Source organism: Plecotus auritus (assembly GCF_963455305.1).
Source record: "Plecotus auritus genome assembly, chromosome: 7".
NCBI lineage: Eukaryota > Metazoa > Chordata > Mammalia > Chiroptera > Vespertilionidae > Plecotus > Plecotus auritus.
In genome coordinates this window covers 91,589,992-91,609,596 of record NC_137774.1, presented here as the reverse complement: position 1 = coordinate 91,609,596, position 19,605 = coordinate 91,589,992, and the positions used below count along the sequence as shown (strand labels likewise).

At 44.1% G+C, this 19,605-nt stretch overlaps 1 protein-coding gene across 3 annotated transcripts in view; it reads left to right on the top strand.

Annotated features, from left to right (window-relative positions):
- HIP1 (huntingtin interacting protein 1) overlaps positions 1-19,605 on the top strand; it is a 143,928-nt gene that overhangs the window by 91,944 nt on the left and 32,379 nt on the right. For 2 of the 3 annotated variants that reach the window (XM_080678429.1, XM_080678430.1), the window contains exons 2-7: positions 3,643-3,706; positions 6,609-6,751; positions 6,993-7,049; positions 14,924-15,004; positions 17,082-17,158; positions 17,588-17,649. In XM_080678429.1, coding sequence (XP_080534555.1) covers positions 3,643-3,706; positions 6,609-6,751; positions 6,993-7,049; positions 14,924-15,004; positions 17,082-17,158; positions 17,588-17,649 — 484 coding nt within the window. Of the gene's footprint in view, positions 1-3,642; positions 3,707-6,608; positions 6,752-6,992; positions 7,050-14,923; positions 15,005-17,081; positions 17,159-17,587; positions 17,650-19,605 lie in introns of those variants that run through there. The other variant, XM_080678431.1, reaches the window with a different exon arrangement.

Below are 19,605 nucleotides of genomic sequence, written 5' to 3'. Positions count from 1 at the left end.
TTTCCCACCAGCATGGGTTTGCTCTTCTTTCTCTCAGCCTATACTATTGATTCTACCAGCCACCCTAGAACTTGACCACATCCAGTTCAGCACCTCGCTGGATTTGGGTCTCTTGTTGTCATTTTACATACAGGCAATCTTTAAGCACTCAACAAAGGTGGTGACTTTTGCCTAGAGCTCTGACTGCAGCCAGGACCCCCTCCTTGTCCTGGGCCAGGGGAGGAACATAGTTTAAACCTCTGTAAATCACCCAAGGAAATCTGAAGGAAAGTGAATGGCCTGGGTTGGTCCTGGAAGCAGAAGCTGAGAAAGGTCCAAGTAAGGATTTGTTAAAAGGAAGCTGGAAGCACTCTGCCTCACGAACTGCTTCACTGGGAGGTATTTGGGGAATAAATGTTTTTACTTCTCTCTTGCAACATCTCACATGAGATTCCTTCTCAGTAGAGCCCCATATCATGTGCTGTAGGGAAGAGGGCAGGAAGCACCTGCACTCTCCTTGTCCTCGGGAGGACCCCGTGTGATGGGGAAAGGACCCTGTGTTCATCTCCTGGGCTGCCGTAACAAATGACCACGAACAGGGTGGTTGAAAACAACAAAAATATATTCTCTCACTGTTCTGGTGGCTAGAAGTTCAAAATCAAGGTGTCAACAAGGCCATGTTCCCTCTGAAGGCTCCAGGGAAGAATCCTTCCGTGCCTTTCCTGGTTTCTGGTGACTGCAATCATCCCTGGTGTTCCTTGGCCTATAAACACAGCACTCCAATCGGTGCCAACAGCTTCACATGGTCTTCTCCCTGTGCGTCTCTGTGTCCCTGTGTCTTCACATAGCCTTTAAAAATTATTACTTTATTTTTCAATTACAGTTTGCATTCAATATGATTTTATATTCACATGCCCTGCCTATGAGGACATTGGTCATATTGGATTTCGGGCCCACCTAACACAGTATGACCTCATCTTAACTAATTACATCTGCAAAGACCCTATTTCCAAATGAAATCATGTTCATAGGTACTGGGGATTTGGACTTGAACATACCTTTTCAGGGGGGGGGGGGGGGGGGAGACACAGTTAAACCCACAACAGAGCTTATGCTGTTAAAGAGATGAGTCTGGTAGGGAGAAAAGACATGTGGAATAGTGGACTTAACACATCCAAACATTATATAAACCAGATATAAAAGAACGTATCTTGGTAAAGCCTAGAAATAACCTATTTTATACCATATATACATATATATGTACATGTACATATGTACGTATGTATGTATGTATATGTATTTTTTTTCCAGATAAAGACTCAAATGTGAAAAAAACAAACAATAAAACACTTAGAAGAAAATATAAGAGTCTACCCGGGGTAGAAAAAGCCTTAAATAAATAGAGAAGTTATAAAAGATAAGGTGGACATACTTAACTATGTAAGGCAATCAACAATCATGATATATAAGTCCAGGAAATACAAATTAAAAGTAGAGATGAAATGTCGCTACATCCATCAGACAAACAAAATGACAAGAAGCAATAACCCCTGTTGTTGTTGGGGATGCTTTTGTACATGTTCAGTGGAAAGGTGGGTTGTTAGAGCCTTTTTAGAAAGCAAGGTGGCAACCTTATTTGGATCCTGATTAGAATGACTGCAAGAAACCTTTTTTGTTTTGATATAGTAGGGAAATGTGAGCAACACCTAACCATTTGATAATATTAAGGACTTAGGTATGATCATAATGTTATGGTTATTTTTTAGAGTCCTTTTTTTTTTTTTTTTTTTTTTCGTAAAGGGTCATACTGAATATCTACTATTAAAATGATAGAACTCCTGGGAGTTTACTTCAGATAATCCAGGGAACAAGGGAATCAGTGGCTGATGGTATAAAGTCAGGGTCAACACACTACAGCACAGCCAAATCCAGACCACCTACCTGGCTTTTAAATAAAATTTCATTGAAATGCAGCCACACTTATTTAGTTACATTTTGTTTCGTATCACTTAGGCTGCTTTTGCACTGCAGCAGCAGAGTTGAACAGTTGCAATGGAGACCATGTGGCCTGCAAAGCCTAAAATATTCACATACTAACTGGCTCTACAGGAAATCTTTGCCATCCCTCATCCATAAAGAAGCATGTTTGGCTAAAAGTTTGTAACAGTTGATTCTGGGAACTGGTGATGTGAGGGCTTATTAGACTGGTCTTCATACTTTTCTGTGTTTGGACTTTTCCATAATGCAAAGCTTTTTAAAAACTAAAGAAAAACTTAGTAATCTCATTCCTAGAAATCTGACCCTTGGAAATAAAAGCATCAATTAATAAGGATATGTGTGAAAGAATGTTTACTACAATGGTTTATAGTGTAAAAACAAAAAACTGGAAATAAATTGCCTTCCAACATGGGAATGCTTGTATAAATCACATCCACCCACACCATGGACTATGATGTTGTCTTTTTAAAGAATGAACTAGAATGTTGCCATTCCACTTGGTGAATTTTTCATGAGATATTTTCCAGTGAGAAAAGCAAAATGTAGGAAAATCTGTATGTGACAGTCTGATTTTTGTAGAACGGGCAAAATTAACCTCTTCTGGTATGTAGGCATGAATGTATGTATGTGTGTGTGTGTGATATGCATAACAGGTTGTTAACATAGGTTGGGGTAGAATGACATCTGTGGAAGGGAAGCAAAGCAAAACAGAAAAAGGGAAAATCTATACTTAAAAAAACAGCCTACATAATATGATTGTAAGTGTTTCTTTTTTTTAAAGTATATCTTATTGATTTTTTACAGAGAGGAAGGGAGAAGGAGAGGGAGAGGGATAGAGAGTTAGAAACATCGATAAGAGGGAAACATCGATCAGCTGCCTCCTGCACACCCCGCTCTGGGGATGTGCCCGCAACCAAGGTACATGCCCTTGACTGGAATCGAACCTGGGACCCTTCAGTCCACAGACCAACACTCTATCCACTGAGCCAAACTGGTTAGGGCTGTATGTGTTTCTTAAGTTATATTCACATGTATATGTGCTTTGCTAAATTAAGAGTTATGGTATTTAAAAAAACTGGAAAGGTGTACATATTTCAATGTCCTTTGATGTGAGGAAATAAAAGGGAATTTGGTTACAAGTTGGAAATTACCCAAGAGTGGAAAAACAAGAGACAAGAGTGACCTGGGCCAGCAAGGGGAGGCTCTTGTGGAAGGTTCTAGTGGTGAGAGAGGGGCGGGTGGATGCTTTTGAGCCACAGTCGCTCCCTGATCTCAGTGCCTCTTCTTCCTGCTCCCAGAGAAATAATGTTTCCCTGGGGGATGAAAAAGCATCCCTTTGTGCAGGCTTTAATTGCCATGCTGTTGTGCCAAGTGAATGAGTGGCAGGCAGGCGCAGCAGCTGGGCACAGCCAATGCCAGGCAGCAAAGCCCGCTGCCTTAGGACAGCCTGGGCCAGCTGGCCTGGGAGCACTGCCCACCTCTGCCCTCCACCCCCCACCCCCACTAGGGGCCCTGCACTGGGACAGTGCGGCAGAAGGGTCTGTAGAAAGGATAGAAGAGTCATTAGAGGGAGAGAAAGGGGTGGCCCCTAGGAGGTTCTCAGCCACTCTCAGAAGCTTATTCATCTCATCCTCCCCTTTCCTTCCCCTCCCTCTTGTTTTTCAGACTGTCAGCATCAATAAGGCCATTAATACGCAGGAAGTGGCTGTAAAGGAAAAACACGCCAGAAATATCCTTTTGGACGTTGCTTGGAAGACCGACCCTGAGAGGGGTTGAATCATGGGTACTGAGGTCAGGGTGAGGAGTCCGTGCTCAGCTGTGGGAAAGGGAACCCCACACAGGCCAGGTCCCAGCAGGGTTTGAGCAGCGTGGGTTAGCAGCAGCTGGCCCCAGAGACCGAGGCTCATCAGGGTGGAAGGCACCAAAGTGGTATCTAGGCCAGTCCTTCAAGCTTACCAAGATCCCACTCCCCTCCCGGGACTCCAGCTTTCAAGAACTGCCAAGTCCTTTAAAGTTACTTCCTCAGGGCACCAGAGGGATTTTCACCTTGCCGTCAAAGCACTCCAGGTCCTGCCCTTTGCCTGTAGGGCCACACTGACCACCCCCTTTGGGGACATGATCATCCCCCCTTTTCTGACCTCAACAGCAAAACAAAGGTCCTAGCTACAGTGGTTGGCCTTAAGCTAATGCAGGGGTTCACCCTAAGCCAGAAGGGGAAAAGACAGGGACCTCAAGGTGGTGTAGGGAACCAGTGACTTAAAGGTTTCACCATGCTGAGTTAGCAGAGGCCCTGGGAGACCACCATCGTGGGTCGGTATCTTTGGAGAGAAGTGAAGGCAGCACTCTGGGTCCCTGGAGATCTGCCCCTGAGGTATAGAGTCCAGGAGCTGAAGGGCCGAGTCCTCAGAGGCCGAAGGAGGGGCTGCCAGAGGCAGAGCAGGGCACTGGGCAGAGCAAGTGTAGGCTCGGCTTATGTCTGGGATGGCAGCTCCTCTTTGCCTGGGCTCGTCATGGTGCCTGCACCTCAGCCCCTGGGGGAGACTCTAGGTTAGATGCCAAAGCTGGCAGGCCCCCAGGAACTGTTGCTAACAGCATGTACTGCTCTTTAGCGGAAAGATACTTTGGTTGGAATTAGGGCTTTGCTCTGTGGTGGGGCTATAGAACCGCGCCCTGGTACCCCAGGAGCCTGCCTGACAGTTAGCCAGCTGGATCTTGTCCTTTTAGCCCCAGAAGGGCATAGTCCCCTTGGTTTACTGAGTCAAGAAAACCAAACCAAGAAAAACCGAGTTGATTTTCTCAGAATTATCTAGTCCTGACTCCTACCGGCTAAGGATTTGTGATCAGTCTGGTGCAAGATTGAGGTAAGACAGAGACAGCTGTCGTAGGCCAGTGTGCTCCTCTGGATGGGGAATTGGCACAGAGAGGACCAGGGCCCCCGCGGCAGGGCCATGCCACACCCCTCCAGGGAGGTCACCTGGGGTGAAGAAGGAATGCTGGAGGAAGGGTCCAGGATCCCGCCTCTAGCTTGCTCTGGACCCTGTGGGGCCTCCATGGCCCTTGGTTCCCTTATCTGTCATGAAAGAGTTGGTTGAAGAAGATTTCAAAGGTCTCATGTTCCAGCTCTAATATTCTGTGCATCTCTTTGATTCTCAGTTTCTAAGTGGTGGATAAATACAGAGCAGCAGCCACCTGATGCTTCTGACTTCAGATATGCTGTTCAGACATCTGTTTATCCAGGTGACTAACTGGCAAACAGGTTACTCCCCTTCCCACCACCACCATGGCATCTACTTTTGGAGGGCTGGGGACTGATTCTTATTTTTCTCTATATCCCTGAGTGCCTTTTACAGTTCCTGACACATAATGGGTCACACATTAAAATGCTTATAAGATCAAAGAAAGACAGAAAGGTCTTCTTGCTTCTTTCAAAGTAAGAGTGTCCAGCTAGCTCCACTCCTTCTGTCTCGGCAAACTGCTCTCAGGTAAAGTACCACAGTCCGTGTAAGGAGTCATCGCACGAAAGGGAGGGGTCCTGCCCGTCTCTCCTCTTACTCCCTTGTAGTCTGAGGGGCTGTGTTTTAGGTGAAAGTGTAAGTTATTTCAGAAATCACTCCAAGACCAATAGCTGATTTCAGCTTCCGGACCCAAAAGTTCTATGTTCAAGCCCACCCCTCTCAAAATGCAGGCTTCCGTTTAGGGAAGGAACTTTATGATCCCTTCTAGCTCAGAAGCAAAACAACATGTGTCTGGGTGAATCATATAGTTTGTGACCTGAAGCAAGTCTTTCTGTCCTAAATGGCACCATGCTTCTTACCTGAGCCTTGATAAAGAACTTGAAATTCTGAGGGAAGAGCTGTACTTGAGGTTGATGGTGCCAATTTATTGGATGTGTGTGGCCTGTTTAAATAGACAATCACAAAAGAAATGTGGGCATCCTTTACTCACCCCAAAAAGAGCTCACTAATTGCAGAGTCTGGAGTGCTAACTTAAAAGCATGTGAACCCAGACGAACATTTATTACACTCATACCGTGGCAGGTGGTCCCTGGGTAGTGGGTACTGTTGGGAATTGGATCTTGGGAGGAAGTGGCCCTAGGATTTGACATACAGGGAGTTGAAGGTGTTAAGAGATGAAGGCACCCCTGAACAGGCCAGGAATGTTTATAGAAAAGTTGGAGTGTCAGAGTCATTTTAAGTTTAGAGAAAAGACATTTGAACAAAGACTGCTGCTTTCAGGGCAAGAGCAGAGTACCTGTTAGAGAGGAGTCAGGTGCTGCTGGAGGAGGAGCCAACCAAATTATCTTCCCGCTAAAGGCAGACTGGAACCACTGCTGGCCCAGAGAGCACTTGTGCAAATTAGAAAAAGACACCCCTCCCAAAAGACATTGCCATCTCTGGGGAAATTGTCTAATAAAGTGGATTTTATTAGAATGGGACACTTTCTTGGCATCTGTCAAAAAATTGTACAGGACTTTGGTGTGTTAGTTGTAAGTAGTGTCCCCTCCTAGGGAGTGCCACTGTGCCCTGCACAACTGCACAATCCTCTGCAGTAGCCTGTTGCAGGCTCGACCCCAGAGATCGGCTGGCTGCCTGAGGCAGGGCCTATGCTTTGTTTTCCATGACCCTCCGCACCGTGCATACTGGGCACCCACCATGAGAAAGGGGCGCAGACCTTTTGGTCTGTCGTCAACCGGCTGCCCCTCTCCAGCAACGCTGTGCTCTGCTGGAAGTTCTGCCACGTGTTCCACAAACTCCTCCGAGATGGACACCCAAACGTGAGTTCCTGGGGCTGCAAGGGATGGGCCAGAGGGCCAGGGACCGTGTGGGGAAAGAGTGATTGCCTGGGCCGCTGTCCACCCCTGCACTGAGGGTGGCAACTGCCCCTTTCTTTTGGCCTTTTGCTTACTGACCTGAGGTGGGGTTGTCTCTCTCTGATCAGCCTCTCCATCCCTGAGAACCATCTTTTACCATTCTTTGTCTCCTCTCTTCTCATAGGCTGTTCTCTTTCCTCCCCAGGTCCTGAAGGACTCTCTGAGATACAAAAACGAATTGAGTGACATGAGCAGGATGTGGGTGAGTTTGGAGATTTGTACAAGGACTACTTGTGCCTCATTATCCTTCCCCAGAGACCACAGAACAAGGACTGTGGAATTGAACAAACTCATCTCTTTCAACTTATTTTAAGATCGCTCTCATGTGCATCAGCGAGGGGTCAAGGGTACCCCCAAATAGTACCGTGATACCCACAGTCTTACCTGGGATCTCTGGAAGCTGTAGAAGTCTGGGAGCTTTTTCTGCCAAGGGAACCTTATCTCCAGGCATTTGGGATCCCCCAGCAGTGACATTGCCACAGTTCCCACATCTTTTTTTTTTTTTTACTGGTCCTTTTGGGGTCACAATACATTGAGGACTAGCATTCCCACTTCTTAATGCCAGTGCCTTTTCTTTTTCTTTTTTTTTTAAGTATATTTTTATTTATTTCAGAGAAGAAGGGAGAGGAAGAGAGAGATAGAAACATCATTGATGGGAGGGAATCATTGATTTGTTGCCTCCTGCATGTTGGACTGAGCCCGCAACCCAGGCATGTGCCCTTGACCAGAATCGAACCTGGGACCTTTGGGTCCACTGGCTGACGCTCTATCCACTGAGCCAAACCAGCTAGGGCAATGCCAGTGCCTTTTCTTTTCTGCCTAGGGATTCTCAGGATGAGGGAGGAGGTAGCTAACAATACCAGAATCAATTGAAAAGAGTATTTTTATGCACACATCAGAATTCCACCAGATTCTTTTTAAAATATATATATTTATTGATTGATTTTTTAAAATAGATTCTTATATCCAAAGAGTATGTGTATGGATAGGGGGCAATCTGCATTTTGAAGAATCTCCCAGGTTGATCCTGATGTGTTCCTTTGCCCCCACTGGTTGAGAACTACTACTTTAGCTCTCCCCTTTAAATTCTTACCTGTATCTGTCTGCACTCACAAAACGTTAGCACTTGTGTAGTCCAGTCTACCCATTACAGATGATTGACGACGGGCCCAGACAGGAAAGCTGCTTTTCCTAGTCATAGGCTAGTTCAACTGAACAAAGCTGAGAGTTGTCCCCCAAACTCCCAGCTGGATGCTACAGAGCTTTCCGTTGTATCCCTAAACATGTAGGGCTTAGGTCTTTTCCTTTTTGTTAGAAATTGCCTGGTATGTCCTTTTCTATCCTTTTATTTTTTACTTTTCTACATTCTTATGTTTTAAAAATATCACTTGGAAATAGCAATTAGTTGGATTTCGTTGTTGATTTATTAAAGATGGCAGTCTTTGTCTTTTAACTGTGCAGTTGCTCCATTTACATTTATTATAATGCGTGATATGTTTAAATTTATATTTCAATCTTATTCTGTGCTATTTGTTCCATCTGGTCTGTTTCTGTTTCTCCCACCTTGTCTTCAGTTGGATTATTTTTTCTCATTCCATTTTTCTCTAATTGCTAGTTGGAAGATTAAAAAAACACAGCTGTTTTTATGTGTTGTTTTTTGGTATGTTATCTAATATTTATAAAATGCATGCTTATCAAGGTCTAAAATTCCTATCTTTATCTGTTTCCTGTATAATACAATGACCTCAGAATATTTTAGCTTCATTCACACCTCAACTTGTATGTTATTGTCATGTATTTTAATCATAGTTATTTGTTTCTTTTTAAACCCTATCAGGTATTTTATTTTGTTTTATTCTGTGTTCCTAATTTCTTCTTATATCTTTTATCTGAGATCACTTTCTTTCTGTCTAAATTATTTCCTTTAGAACTTCCTTTAGTGAAACTTTGCTTTTGGCCAACAACCATTTTTACTTGTTTGAGAATGTCTTTATTTCACCCTCATTCATGGAACCTATTTTCTCTGGGTTTAGAATTTTTGTATGACAGTTATTTTATATCATCACATGGAAGATATTATTCAGGATATCCTTCCACTGACTTCTGACTTTCATCATTTTCATGAAGTCTGCTGTCAATCATCGTTGTCTTTTTGAAGCTAATCTGTCTTTTTTAATCTGGCCATTTTAAAGATATTAGTACATGTCTATGTGTGATTCTTTGGACTTCTTAAATCTATCAGTCAGTATCTTTCATCAGTTATGAAAAATTCTCATTGTCTCTTTAAATATTGCCTTTGCTATACATTCTGTCTTTCCCTCTGAGACTTTGGTTAGAGTATGTTAGACTTTCTCACTTTATCCCCATCTCACTTTAAACCACTATTTCATTTAAACCACTATTTCTACCTCTTTGTCTCTATACTTCATTCTGGATAATTTTATTAAATCTGGCTTTCAGTTTACTTGTTCCCTCTTCAGCTGGCTCTAATCTGATTGGCCCTGCATATATTTTGAAACAGTCTCTTAATTATTTAGACATATTAAACATAGTGATTTCATAAATCATTTTTAATATTTCCATTATCTAAAGCCCTTAAGAGATCTGTTTCTGGCATCTGTTTTGTGGTTTTTTTTGTGAATTTTGCTCATAGTATGTAGTTTCTTTTTGTGTTTAGTTATTTCTTACTGTGAGCTTCTTATTTTCCTTAGAATTTTATTTGTGGGAAGTCTTTGGAGTCTGTAGGTTCCTCTAGAGCAGTGGTTCTCAACGTTTCTAATGCCGCGACCCTTTAATACAGTTCCTCATGTTGTGGTGACCCCCAACCATAAAATTATTTTCATTGCTACTTCATAACTGTAATTTTGCTACTGTTATGAATCGTAATGTAAACATCTGTGTTTTCCAATGGTCTTAGGCAACCCTGCTAGCGGTTCTCAACCTGTGGGTCGCGACCCACAGGTTGAGAACCACTGCTGTAGAGCCTAATATTTACATTACGATTCATTAACAGTAGCAAAATTACAGTTATGAAGTAGCAACGAAAATAATTTTATGGTTGGGGGTCACCACAACATGCGGAACTGTATTAAAGGGTCGCGGCATTAGAAAGGTTGAGAACCACTGCTCTAGAGAGAATTGGCATTTGCTTCTGTTGACAGCTCTTAAGTTCTCAGCTTAAGGTTTTGTGACTTCTAGGCAGAGCCTCTTGAGTACTAGCTCATGAGTCTAGTTCTCAGCAGCAGTTTTCCCTCCTTCTGATCACAACAGTGGTCTGAGGCAGCCGCTTTTCTTTGTAGTCCACATGGAGGACTCCTTCAGTGCAAGAGTATGGAAATATGTTATTTCCGATTTGTCCTTGGTTCCCCTGAACAAAGGAGGCAGCCTTTTGGCTCTTCAGTAGACTCTTCAGCTTGGGCAGAGCCCTGCCTTCTGTTTACCACCTGGCCCTTGAGGCCCAGAAAATCAAAGCTCAGGTTCACCTGCTCTGGCAAAGTCCCCTCTCCCCAACTCTATTAATCCAGTAATCCATTTACTCTCCAACAATCTGTGTTTACTCAGTCCCTGGCCTATGGATTCCTTACTCTTGTTAATTCATGAATGCCTTCAAAAATTTTTAAATGTTTTCCCAGTATTGTCAGTTTTCAGTGGGAAGGTCAACCCAGGTAGCTAACCTGCCTTGTTATCCAAAATAGAATTCCTTTAGGTCTTTGTCCCTATGTAGTCTATTTCTTTCATTTGCCTAAGAGTTTCTGAAATTAGAAACCTCTTTTACTTTATTATTATTTTTTTTTTTAGTTAAGACTTCTTTGACAGCAGTTTTAGGTTCACAGCAACATTGACAAGAAAATACAAAGATTTCCCATATACACCTTGCCACCCCAGCACACATAGCCTCTCCTATATCAAAACCCCCCACCAGAGTAGTGCATTGGTTACAATCGAAGAACCTACATTGACATCATAATCAACCAAAGCGCATAGTTTACATTATAGTTCACTCGTAGTGTTGTATATTCTTTGCACTTGGACAAATGTGTAATGACATATATCCATCATTATGGTATCATACAGAATATTTTCACTGACTTAAAAATCGATATTCCACCTATTCATCCCTCCTTGTCCCCCTGCCCACAACCCCTGGCCACCACTGATCTTTTTACTGTCTCGCTGCTTTTTCTCGAATGTCATACACTTGGAATCATATTGTATGTAGCCTTTTCAGATTGGCTTTTTTCACTTGACAATACAGATTTAAGTTTCTTGCATGCCTTTTCATGGCATGATAGCTCATTTCTTTTTAACCCTTAATAATATTCCATTGTCAGGATACATGACAATTGATTTGTCCATTCATCTACTGAAGGGCTTCTTGGTTGCTTCCAATTTGGGGCAATTATGAATAAAGCTGCTATAACCACCCGTATGTAGGTTTTGAGTGGAAATAAGTTTTCAGCTCCTTTGGGTAAAAACCAAGGAGCACCACGACTGGTAAGAGTATGCTTAGTTCTGTTAGAAACTGCCAAACTGTCTTCCCAAGTGGCTGTACCATTTTGCATCCCACCAGCAATGCAGCAGAGTTCCTATTGCTCCACATCCTTACCAGCATTTGGTGTTGCCCATGTTCTGGATTTTGGCCATTCTAACAGGTGTATAGTGGTGTCTCCTTTTAATTTTCATTTCTGTGGTGACATATGATGTGGATCATCTTTTGTATGTTTGTTTGCCATCTGTATTTTTTTTTTTTGGCCCATTTTTTAATTGGGCTGTTTGTTTTCTTATTGAGTTTTAAGAGGGTTTTTAATATTTTGGTCAGTAGTCCTTTATCAGGTGTGTCTTTTGCAAATATTTCTCCCCCGTCTGTGGCTTATCTGTTCATTCCCTTGATGTCCTTTGCAGAGCAAAAGTTTTTAATTTTAATGAAATCCAGTTTATAAATTAATTTTTTAATAGATTGTATCTTTGGTGTGTGTCTAAGATGTCATCACCATACTCAAGGTCACCTAGGTTTTTCTCCTGTGTTATCTTTTAGGAGTTCTATAGTTTTGTGTTTTACACTAAGTCTGTGATCCATTCATTCATCTTTTACTTTTTGATCCTGTGCATTTTCATGGGAAGGATAGTTTTCTTTGGTGGTAAGAATATTTTTGCTTCTTTTCAGTACTTTCCAATTTTTCTATAATAAATAAGTATAATGTAAAAATTAATCAGGTAATTTTCATAGGAAATTATGAAACACTCATCTCTAGCATTTGACATTTTTAACCTCTGATTATTCAATTTCCTTTGGTCCCCTTTGAGACCTGTTTCAACAGGGTTTCTTTTCTCTAGAGGATATAGATGCAATTAAAAGAAAAAAGTCAAAACTCATGTGAAAGCCACAGCTATCCAGTTGAAGGGTTCTTTGTGGATATGGGGACATTTTTTATATAACTAGGAGTTCCCAGCATTACTCTGCTAATCCTAGCTTCCTCCCACGCACCCGGGATATGACTGCGTGGGCAGACTCTATGGGAATGCTTGTTCTTCACCTGCTAGGATTGGTTTCATTTTAAAAACCACCCCATGTCTAATACTGTAGATGACCTTAATCCGCTGGAGTCCCTCTGGAGGAGGTGTTCCTCTCCTGTGCTTAGAGAGACAGAAGAAAAGAAATAGCCCATAGCCAGACTGTGATTACTGAGACTAAGAGACTTAAAATCCTTAAATAAGAAGCCCTTGTACAGAATTTATCCAGAAAAGTCCTCATGTTTGTACACAAGATTATACTGTAAGAATGAACAGTAGGGAGTTGGTTTCATAAATTATAGTACACTAGAGGCCCGGTGCATGAAATTCGTGCACGGGGGGAGGGGGGTGTCCCTCAGCCCAGCCTGCACCCTCTCCAATCTGGGACATGCCTCTCACAATCCAGGACTGCTGGCTCCCAACTGCTCGCCTGCCTGCCTGCCTGATTGCCCCTAACTGCTTCTGCCTGCCAGCCTGAACACCCCCTAACCACTCCCCTGCCAGCCTGATTGATGCCTAACTGCTCCCCTGCCAGCCTGTTTGCCCCTAACTGCCCTCCCCTGCAGGCCTGGTCACCCCCAGCTGCCCTCCCCTGCCGGCCTGGTCACACCTAACTGCCCTCCCCTGCAGGCTTGATTGCCCACAACTGCCCTCCCTTGCAGGCCTGGTCCCTCCCAACTGCCCTCCCCCGCTGGCCATCTTGTGGTGGCCATCTTGTGTCCACATGGGGGCAGCCATCTTGTGTGTTGGAGTGATGGTCAATCTACATATTACTTTTTTATTAGATAGGATAGAGGCCTGGTGCATGGGTGAGGGCCAGCTGGTTTATAAAAGAAGTAAGTCCCGGATCAGGGTGGGGGTTCCCTTGGGGCGTGGGGCGGCCTAAGCGAGGGGCCTGTGGTGGTTTGCAGGCCGGCCAGGCCCCCCAGCGACCCAAGCAGAGGCCCTGGTATCTGGGACTTACTTCTTTTACAATTGAAACTTTGTAGCCTGGAGCGGAGCCAAGCCTTCTACTCGTTCTGTGGTGGCAGCCATTTCTGTTGGGATTTATTTATCTTCTATAATTGAAGCTTTGTAGCCTTAAGTGGAGGCCTGGGCCGGCCAGGGTGTGCGGAAAGCTTGGTTTCCTCCATTGCCGGGGAAACCCAAGCCTCCCTCCTGCTCTCTCTGTGGCTGCAACCATCTTGGTTAAGTTAATTTGCATACTCACTCCTGATTGGCTGGTGGGCGTGGCTTTGTGGGTGTAGCGGAGTGGTGGTTAATTTGCATATTACTCTTTTATTAGATAGGATACTTATAATGTACTGGGCAGTCACTAAAAATAATGATACAGAAAAAAATTTAAGAAGATAGAAAAAAATTGCAGTATATTAAAAAGGCAAATTGATTTCGTTTTATATTTTAAAATAAAGGTGGAGCACAGAGTATTTTTAGGGCTGTAAAACTACTCTGTATGATATTATAATGGTAATACATGTCATTATACGTTTGTCAAAACCCATAGGATATACAATATCAAGAGTGAACCCTATGGAGTTTCCTCAAAAAACTAAAAATGGAACTCCCATTTGACCCACTGATCCCACTTCTAGGAATCTATCCCAAGAAACCAGAAACACCAATCAGAAAGGATATATGCACCCCTATGTTTATAGCAGCACAATTTACAATAGCTAAGATTTGGAAACAGCCTAAGTGTCCATCAGCAGATGAGTGGATTAAAAAACAATGGAATACTATGCTGCTGTAAAAGGTAAGGAACTCCTACCATTTGCAACAGCATGGATGGACCTGGAGAGCATTATGCTAAGCAAAATCAGTCAGTCAAAGAAAGATAAATATCACATGATCTCACTCATTTGTGGATTATAATGAACAACATAAACTGATGAACAAAAACAGATCCAAAGACAGAGAAGCATCGATCAGACTGTCAAACCTCAGAGGGAAGGTAGGGGAGGGTGGGGGTAAGGGGGAGAGATCAACCAAAGGACTTGTATGCATGCATATAAGCCTAACCAATGGACACAGACAACAGGGGAGGTGAGGGCATGAGCGGGGGGGGGGGGGGGGGTGGATAGGACAAGGACACATATGTAATACCTTAATAAATAAAGAAAGGGAAAAAAAGAGTGAACCCTAATGCCAAATTTATTTTTGATGATAATGATGTGTTATTAATGTAAGTTCATCAATTATAACAAATGTCCCACTCTGGTGTGGGATGTAGACAGTTGGGGAGGTTGTGTATGTGCAAGGGGTATATAGAAAATCTCTATACGTTCTGTTTAATTTGCTGTGAAGCTAAAACTACTTTGAAAATGAAGTCTATTTGAATTGGAAAAAAGAAAATAAATAACATTTTGTACCCCAAAGTGTTAGCCATGATTATATCTGATGTTCACATATGTACTTTCCTATATTTTCCAAATTGTTAACAATGGACATTTGTTATTTTCATAATCAGAAAAGAATATATATTTTTAAAATGAAGTCCCAGCTGTAGGTCTTTCAACTCAACTGTTCTTAGTGTTAACACCCTACTGTCTCTCCTCTTCCTGAAAGGGCCACCTGAGTGAGGGGTATGGACAGCTTTGCAGCATCTACCTCAAACTGCTAAGAACAAAGATGGAATACCACACCAAAGTGAGTCTTTGCTGACAATTCTGCTCTCTTTCCCCTCCCCCAGTCTCCTCAGCACCTTGATGACCATAATTGTCAGGTCTTCCAGGTAATAAGACAGCCTGGCTCAGGGAGTATTTATACCACCTCCCAGCTGTGTGAGAGGAAACATTTTATAGGACAGCCATGGTCAGGCCCTGGGATATGGCCCGTGTCTTCTGCACCATTTTGGAAATAGGAGGAGGAACCCTATCCAGTAGGTTGCCTTATGAAAATACTTTAGAAGCACTGACTTTACTCTTAATAAAAATAATTCCTTCCATTTATATAGCGAGTTTTCACACAGAACCTTATATAACTTTAGTCAGTATTTCTTTTTTTTTTTTTTTTAATATATTTTATTGATATTTTACAGATAGGAAGGGAGAGGGATAGAGAGCTAGAAACATCGATGAGAGAGAAACATCGATCAGCTGCCTCCTGCACACCTCCCACTGGGGATGTGCCCGCAACCAAGGTACATGCCCTTGACCGGAATCGAACCCGGGACCCTTCAGTCCGCAGGCCGACGCTCTATCCACTGAGCCAAACCGGTTTCGGCAGTCAGTATTTCTTATGTACCTAATGCATGTAAAACTGTGTGCTTGGTACTAAGTGGCATGTAAGAATAAGTAAAAAGGGTGCTCTTCGGCATTTGCAGATTCGCTGGGGAGAGGCTTATGTACTTATGCATCCATGTATAGTGCGAAGCAGCTGCGTGTGTCTGTGCCCGTGGAAAAATGCAGAGATGTTCTGAAATGCCTGAGGATTATGGTGTTTGAAAGAGCACAATAAAGGAAGGGGGGCTTGATGTGGACCTTGGAGGTTGGGTGTGGTGCATATAGGTGGTGGGATGGCATGCCAGGTGGGAAAGAAAACCACCTGAATTAGGGAGCTGGCAGTACAAATGGAAAAGGAAGGACCATTAAGAGAAAATAATATATTTAGTGTCTTTTATCTCTATTATCTTTTATTAACTTAAAGGGTAGCTTTGATTCATTGAATCCATCCTAGTCTATTAAATCTTTTTTCTGTACATCACCTAATCCTCACAACAGCCCTACAAAGTATCTATTATTATATCGTAGGAAAATGAAACTCAGAGAGTGGTTGTCCCTTGCCTGAGTCACGTAGCTTCTCAGTAGGGAGGTGGAGATTTGAACCCAGGCCCATATGACACTACAGCCTGTGGGTCAAGGGCCACCTTTATCTCCCCTCATGTCTCATTGAGTGCCTGCCAAGGGCCAGAGCCAGTAGGCTCTGAAGAGAGAAAGGTGAATAGACTTTGGCCCTGCTTCTGGGAGTCGTAGTTTGGTTGGGAGAGAAGTGACAGAGGGAGAGAAGATACTAGTAGACTGCTGTAAGGATGAGAATTGAGAGAAACAGGAGGTGGTACAAAAGCACCTACGCGGCTATCTGGTTTAGACTGAACCAGGTAGGCTTCTCAGAGGCAGAGTGACACCTGAGCTCAGTCGTAGGGCATTACAGTTGTCTGTGCTGCACAACACAACACCCCAAACTTAGTGTCTTGCACCAACAACAGTCCTTTAGTATCTCTCACACTTTCTGTTGGTCAGGAGTTCTGGAAGAGCTTGGCAGGGCAGTTCTAGCCACAGGTCTCATGTAGTTGCAGTCAGGTGCTGGCTGGAGTGCAACAGTGGGGGGCTGGCCTGCCAACTCTCTTCCTGGAAGCTCAGAGCTAGTCAGGACTTCCTCACAGCCTGGTGAAGTTTCCCCAGAGAATAAGGTGGAAGGGTATTTTATTTTATTTTATTGTTAATCCTCACTGGAGGATATTTTTTCCATTAATTTTTATTTTTTAGAGAGAGAGGAAGGGAGCGGGGGGGGGGGGGGAGTGGGAAGAGAGAGCGAGACAGACAGACAGACAGACATTGATGTGAGAGATACATTGGTTGCAAGCACCTTAACTGGGCTGGGAATCGAACTCGTGACCCTTCAGTGTGCAAACCAACACTCTAACCACTGAGAAACACCGGCTAAGGCTATGTAGAGAGCTTCTGAGGTGTCATGTTCTGACTTCCTTTCTCTGTTTCCCTTCCAGAATCCCAGGTTCCCAGGCAACCTTCAGATGAGTGACCGGCAGCTGGACGAGGCTGGAGAGAGTGATGTTAACAACTTGTAAGTGGCTGTCCTCGTGCTCTGGACCCAGAGGGGAAGAGAGCTTTTGTGGAATCTCTCACTTCCCATTAGGCTTTCAGAGGCTGGGGTGGGGACGAAAGGCCTTGGGGCCACTTACGGCTGATGCCTTATCCAGAACCCTTCCAGGTTGTCTCACACTTCAGCTCTATCCTCTGGTCCCCTCCACCCTCCCAACCCAGTGTGGTACCTGCCCTCTCCCTTTGCCACTGTCACTATTGAATTCACCCTGCTTGTTCTTCAGATGGCCTCAATACCCACTTAGGTGGGAGCTAAGAATTGGAGCTGGTGTGTGTGTGTGCGCGCCTGTGCGTGCACATTGGGGTTGGAAGCAGCAGCACAGAGTGTGGGGGGAGGGACAGGTTAAGTGCTTGCTTTGCGAGCATCAGCTCTCTTTCTTCTTGGGTCTAGTTTCCAGCTAACAGTGGAGATGTTCGACTACCTGGAGTGCGAACTTAACCTCTTCCAAACTGGTGAGTCTCTCCCTCCCATCTGGCCCAGGCTTCCACGGGCATTGCCTCATTCCCAGCCTTGTTCACTCCTTGGACCAGCCAAGCTCGTCTGCCTCTCCCTACAAGCTGCACAGCACGGGGTCAGGAACATGGAGGCTGCAGGCTCTCCGTCCCTCGTGCAGAGAGGGGCTGAAGCTCTGGGGCATTTGCAGAGTCGGTGATTTCATGTCTGAGCAGAATGACCACACTCCCCAGCTTACTGGCTTCACCCCTGAAGTCCAGGCCTCCAAGAGCCCAAAGACAGGTCTGACCTCTTTGACAGCCCATGGACTATGGCCCCAACATTGGCTGGTCCTTGGCCAGCCCCGTCTGCTGCTCAGCCAGGCTGGCACTCGGGCTCAATTTCTGTCAGAAGGGCTGCTGTCTGCTGTTTGGTCGGTAGCCAGGTTGAGTTGGGTTGTTACCGAAGTCCACATGAGAAGTCCTAGTCCCCTGGTGGGGGAGCACTGGGGGCTCCCTCCTGCTGAGAGTTCTGGTGCCTCTAGGCCCATGGTCAGCAAACTGCGGCTCGCGAGCCACATGCGGCTCTTTGGCCCCTTGAGTGTGGCTCTTCCACAAAATACCACGGCCTGGGCGAGTCTATTTTGAAGAAGTGGCGTTAGAAGAAGTTTAAGTTTTAAAAATTTGGCTCTCAAAAGAAATTTCAATCGTTGTACTGTTGATATTTGGCTCTTGACTAATGAGTTTGCCGACCACTGCTCTAGGCTGTCAGCCCCTGACACTTCCTGACAAGACTTGAGAGGGAAGCAACTGGTTCTCATCCCTATACTTCCCAGCACGGCTCTCCCTTCTATCGCTGGGGAATGGAAGAGCCAGTTTTCTGAGACTCAGGATGTTCTGTGACAAGTGTCCGGCTCTGTGAAAGCACATTCCAAACCACAAGTATGTGTGCACAAGCTTGGCGACCTCAGCGTTTGGGCATGTAGGCCACTCCTGGGGCTTTGATTCTCATGAAAGACAGAAACTCTCTCACCCTAAGCTGCAGCTTTTTGCAGTACGTTCCTCTATGTAGCAAATAATTACAATTGGCTGGTTAATTCCAGCTGTGCCAGGCCTGTGACAGGGCAGCAAACTCCTTGATACTTTGACTAATCAGTTCAGTGCAGGATGTGGTCAGAGGAACACCAGAAACAGATGGAAACTATGGTTTGTGGAAGAAATAAAGCACTGGGCTTACTAGCAACCTGTTTGAGCAGAGTCTTCCACAGAAGTCAATACTAGTAGAGAAGTAAAAATGAAACAAAATCCAGTCCCTGCTGTAAGGCATTCCCAGCAAGATAGGAGAAATGGTGTAGAGGTGATTTTTTTTTTTTTTAATGCATTAGAAATCTTTGCATAAAGGTATACAAACAGCTACACATTGTTGGGGCTGACTTTTAGTTATTTCGCTTTGGGCAGGAAGGGCCTAGGTGGATAAGTCAGAATTCATTGACATTCAGCTTCGGAATGTGCTTAATTTGAAAGCAGGTATGAGTGATATTCTAGGGATTGTCATCCTTGGGAGAATCAGCCTAGAGCAGTGGTTCTCAACCTTTCTAATGCCGCAACCCTTTAATACAGTTCTGCATGTTGTGGTGACCCCCAACCATAAAATTATTTTCGTTGCTACTTCATAACTGTAATTTTGCTACTGTTATGAATCGTAATGTAAATATCTGTGTTTTCCGATGGTCTTAGACGACCCACAGGTTGAGAACCGCTAGCAGGGTCGCCCAAGACCATCGGAAATCACAGATGTTTACATTACGATTAACAGTAGCAAAATTACAGTTGTGAAGTAGCAACGAAAATAATTTTATGGTTGGGGGTCACCACAACATGAGGAACTGCATTAAAGGGTCGCGGCATTAGGAAGGTTGAGAGCCACTGGCCTAGAGGTTGCCTCTGAGCTGACCAAAGCTCTCTTCCAGGAGCTCT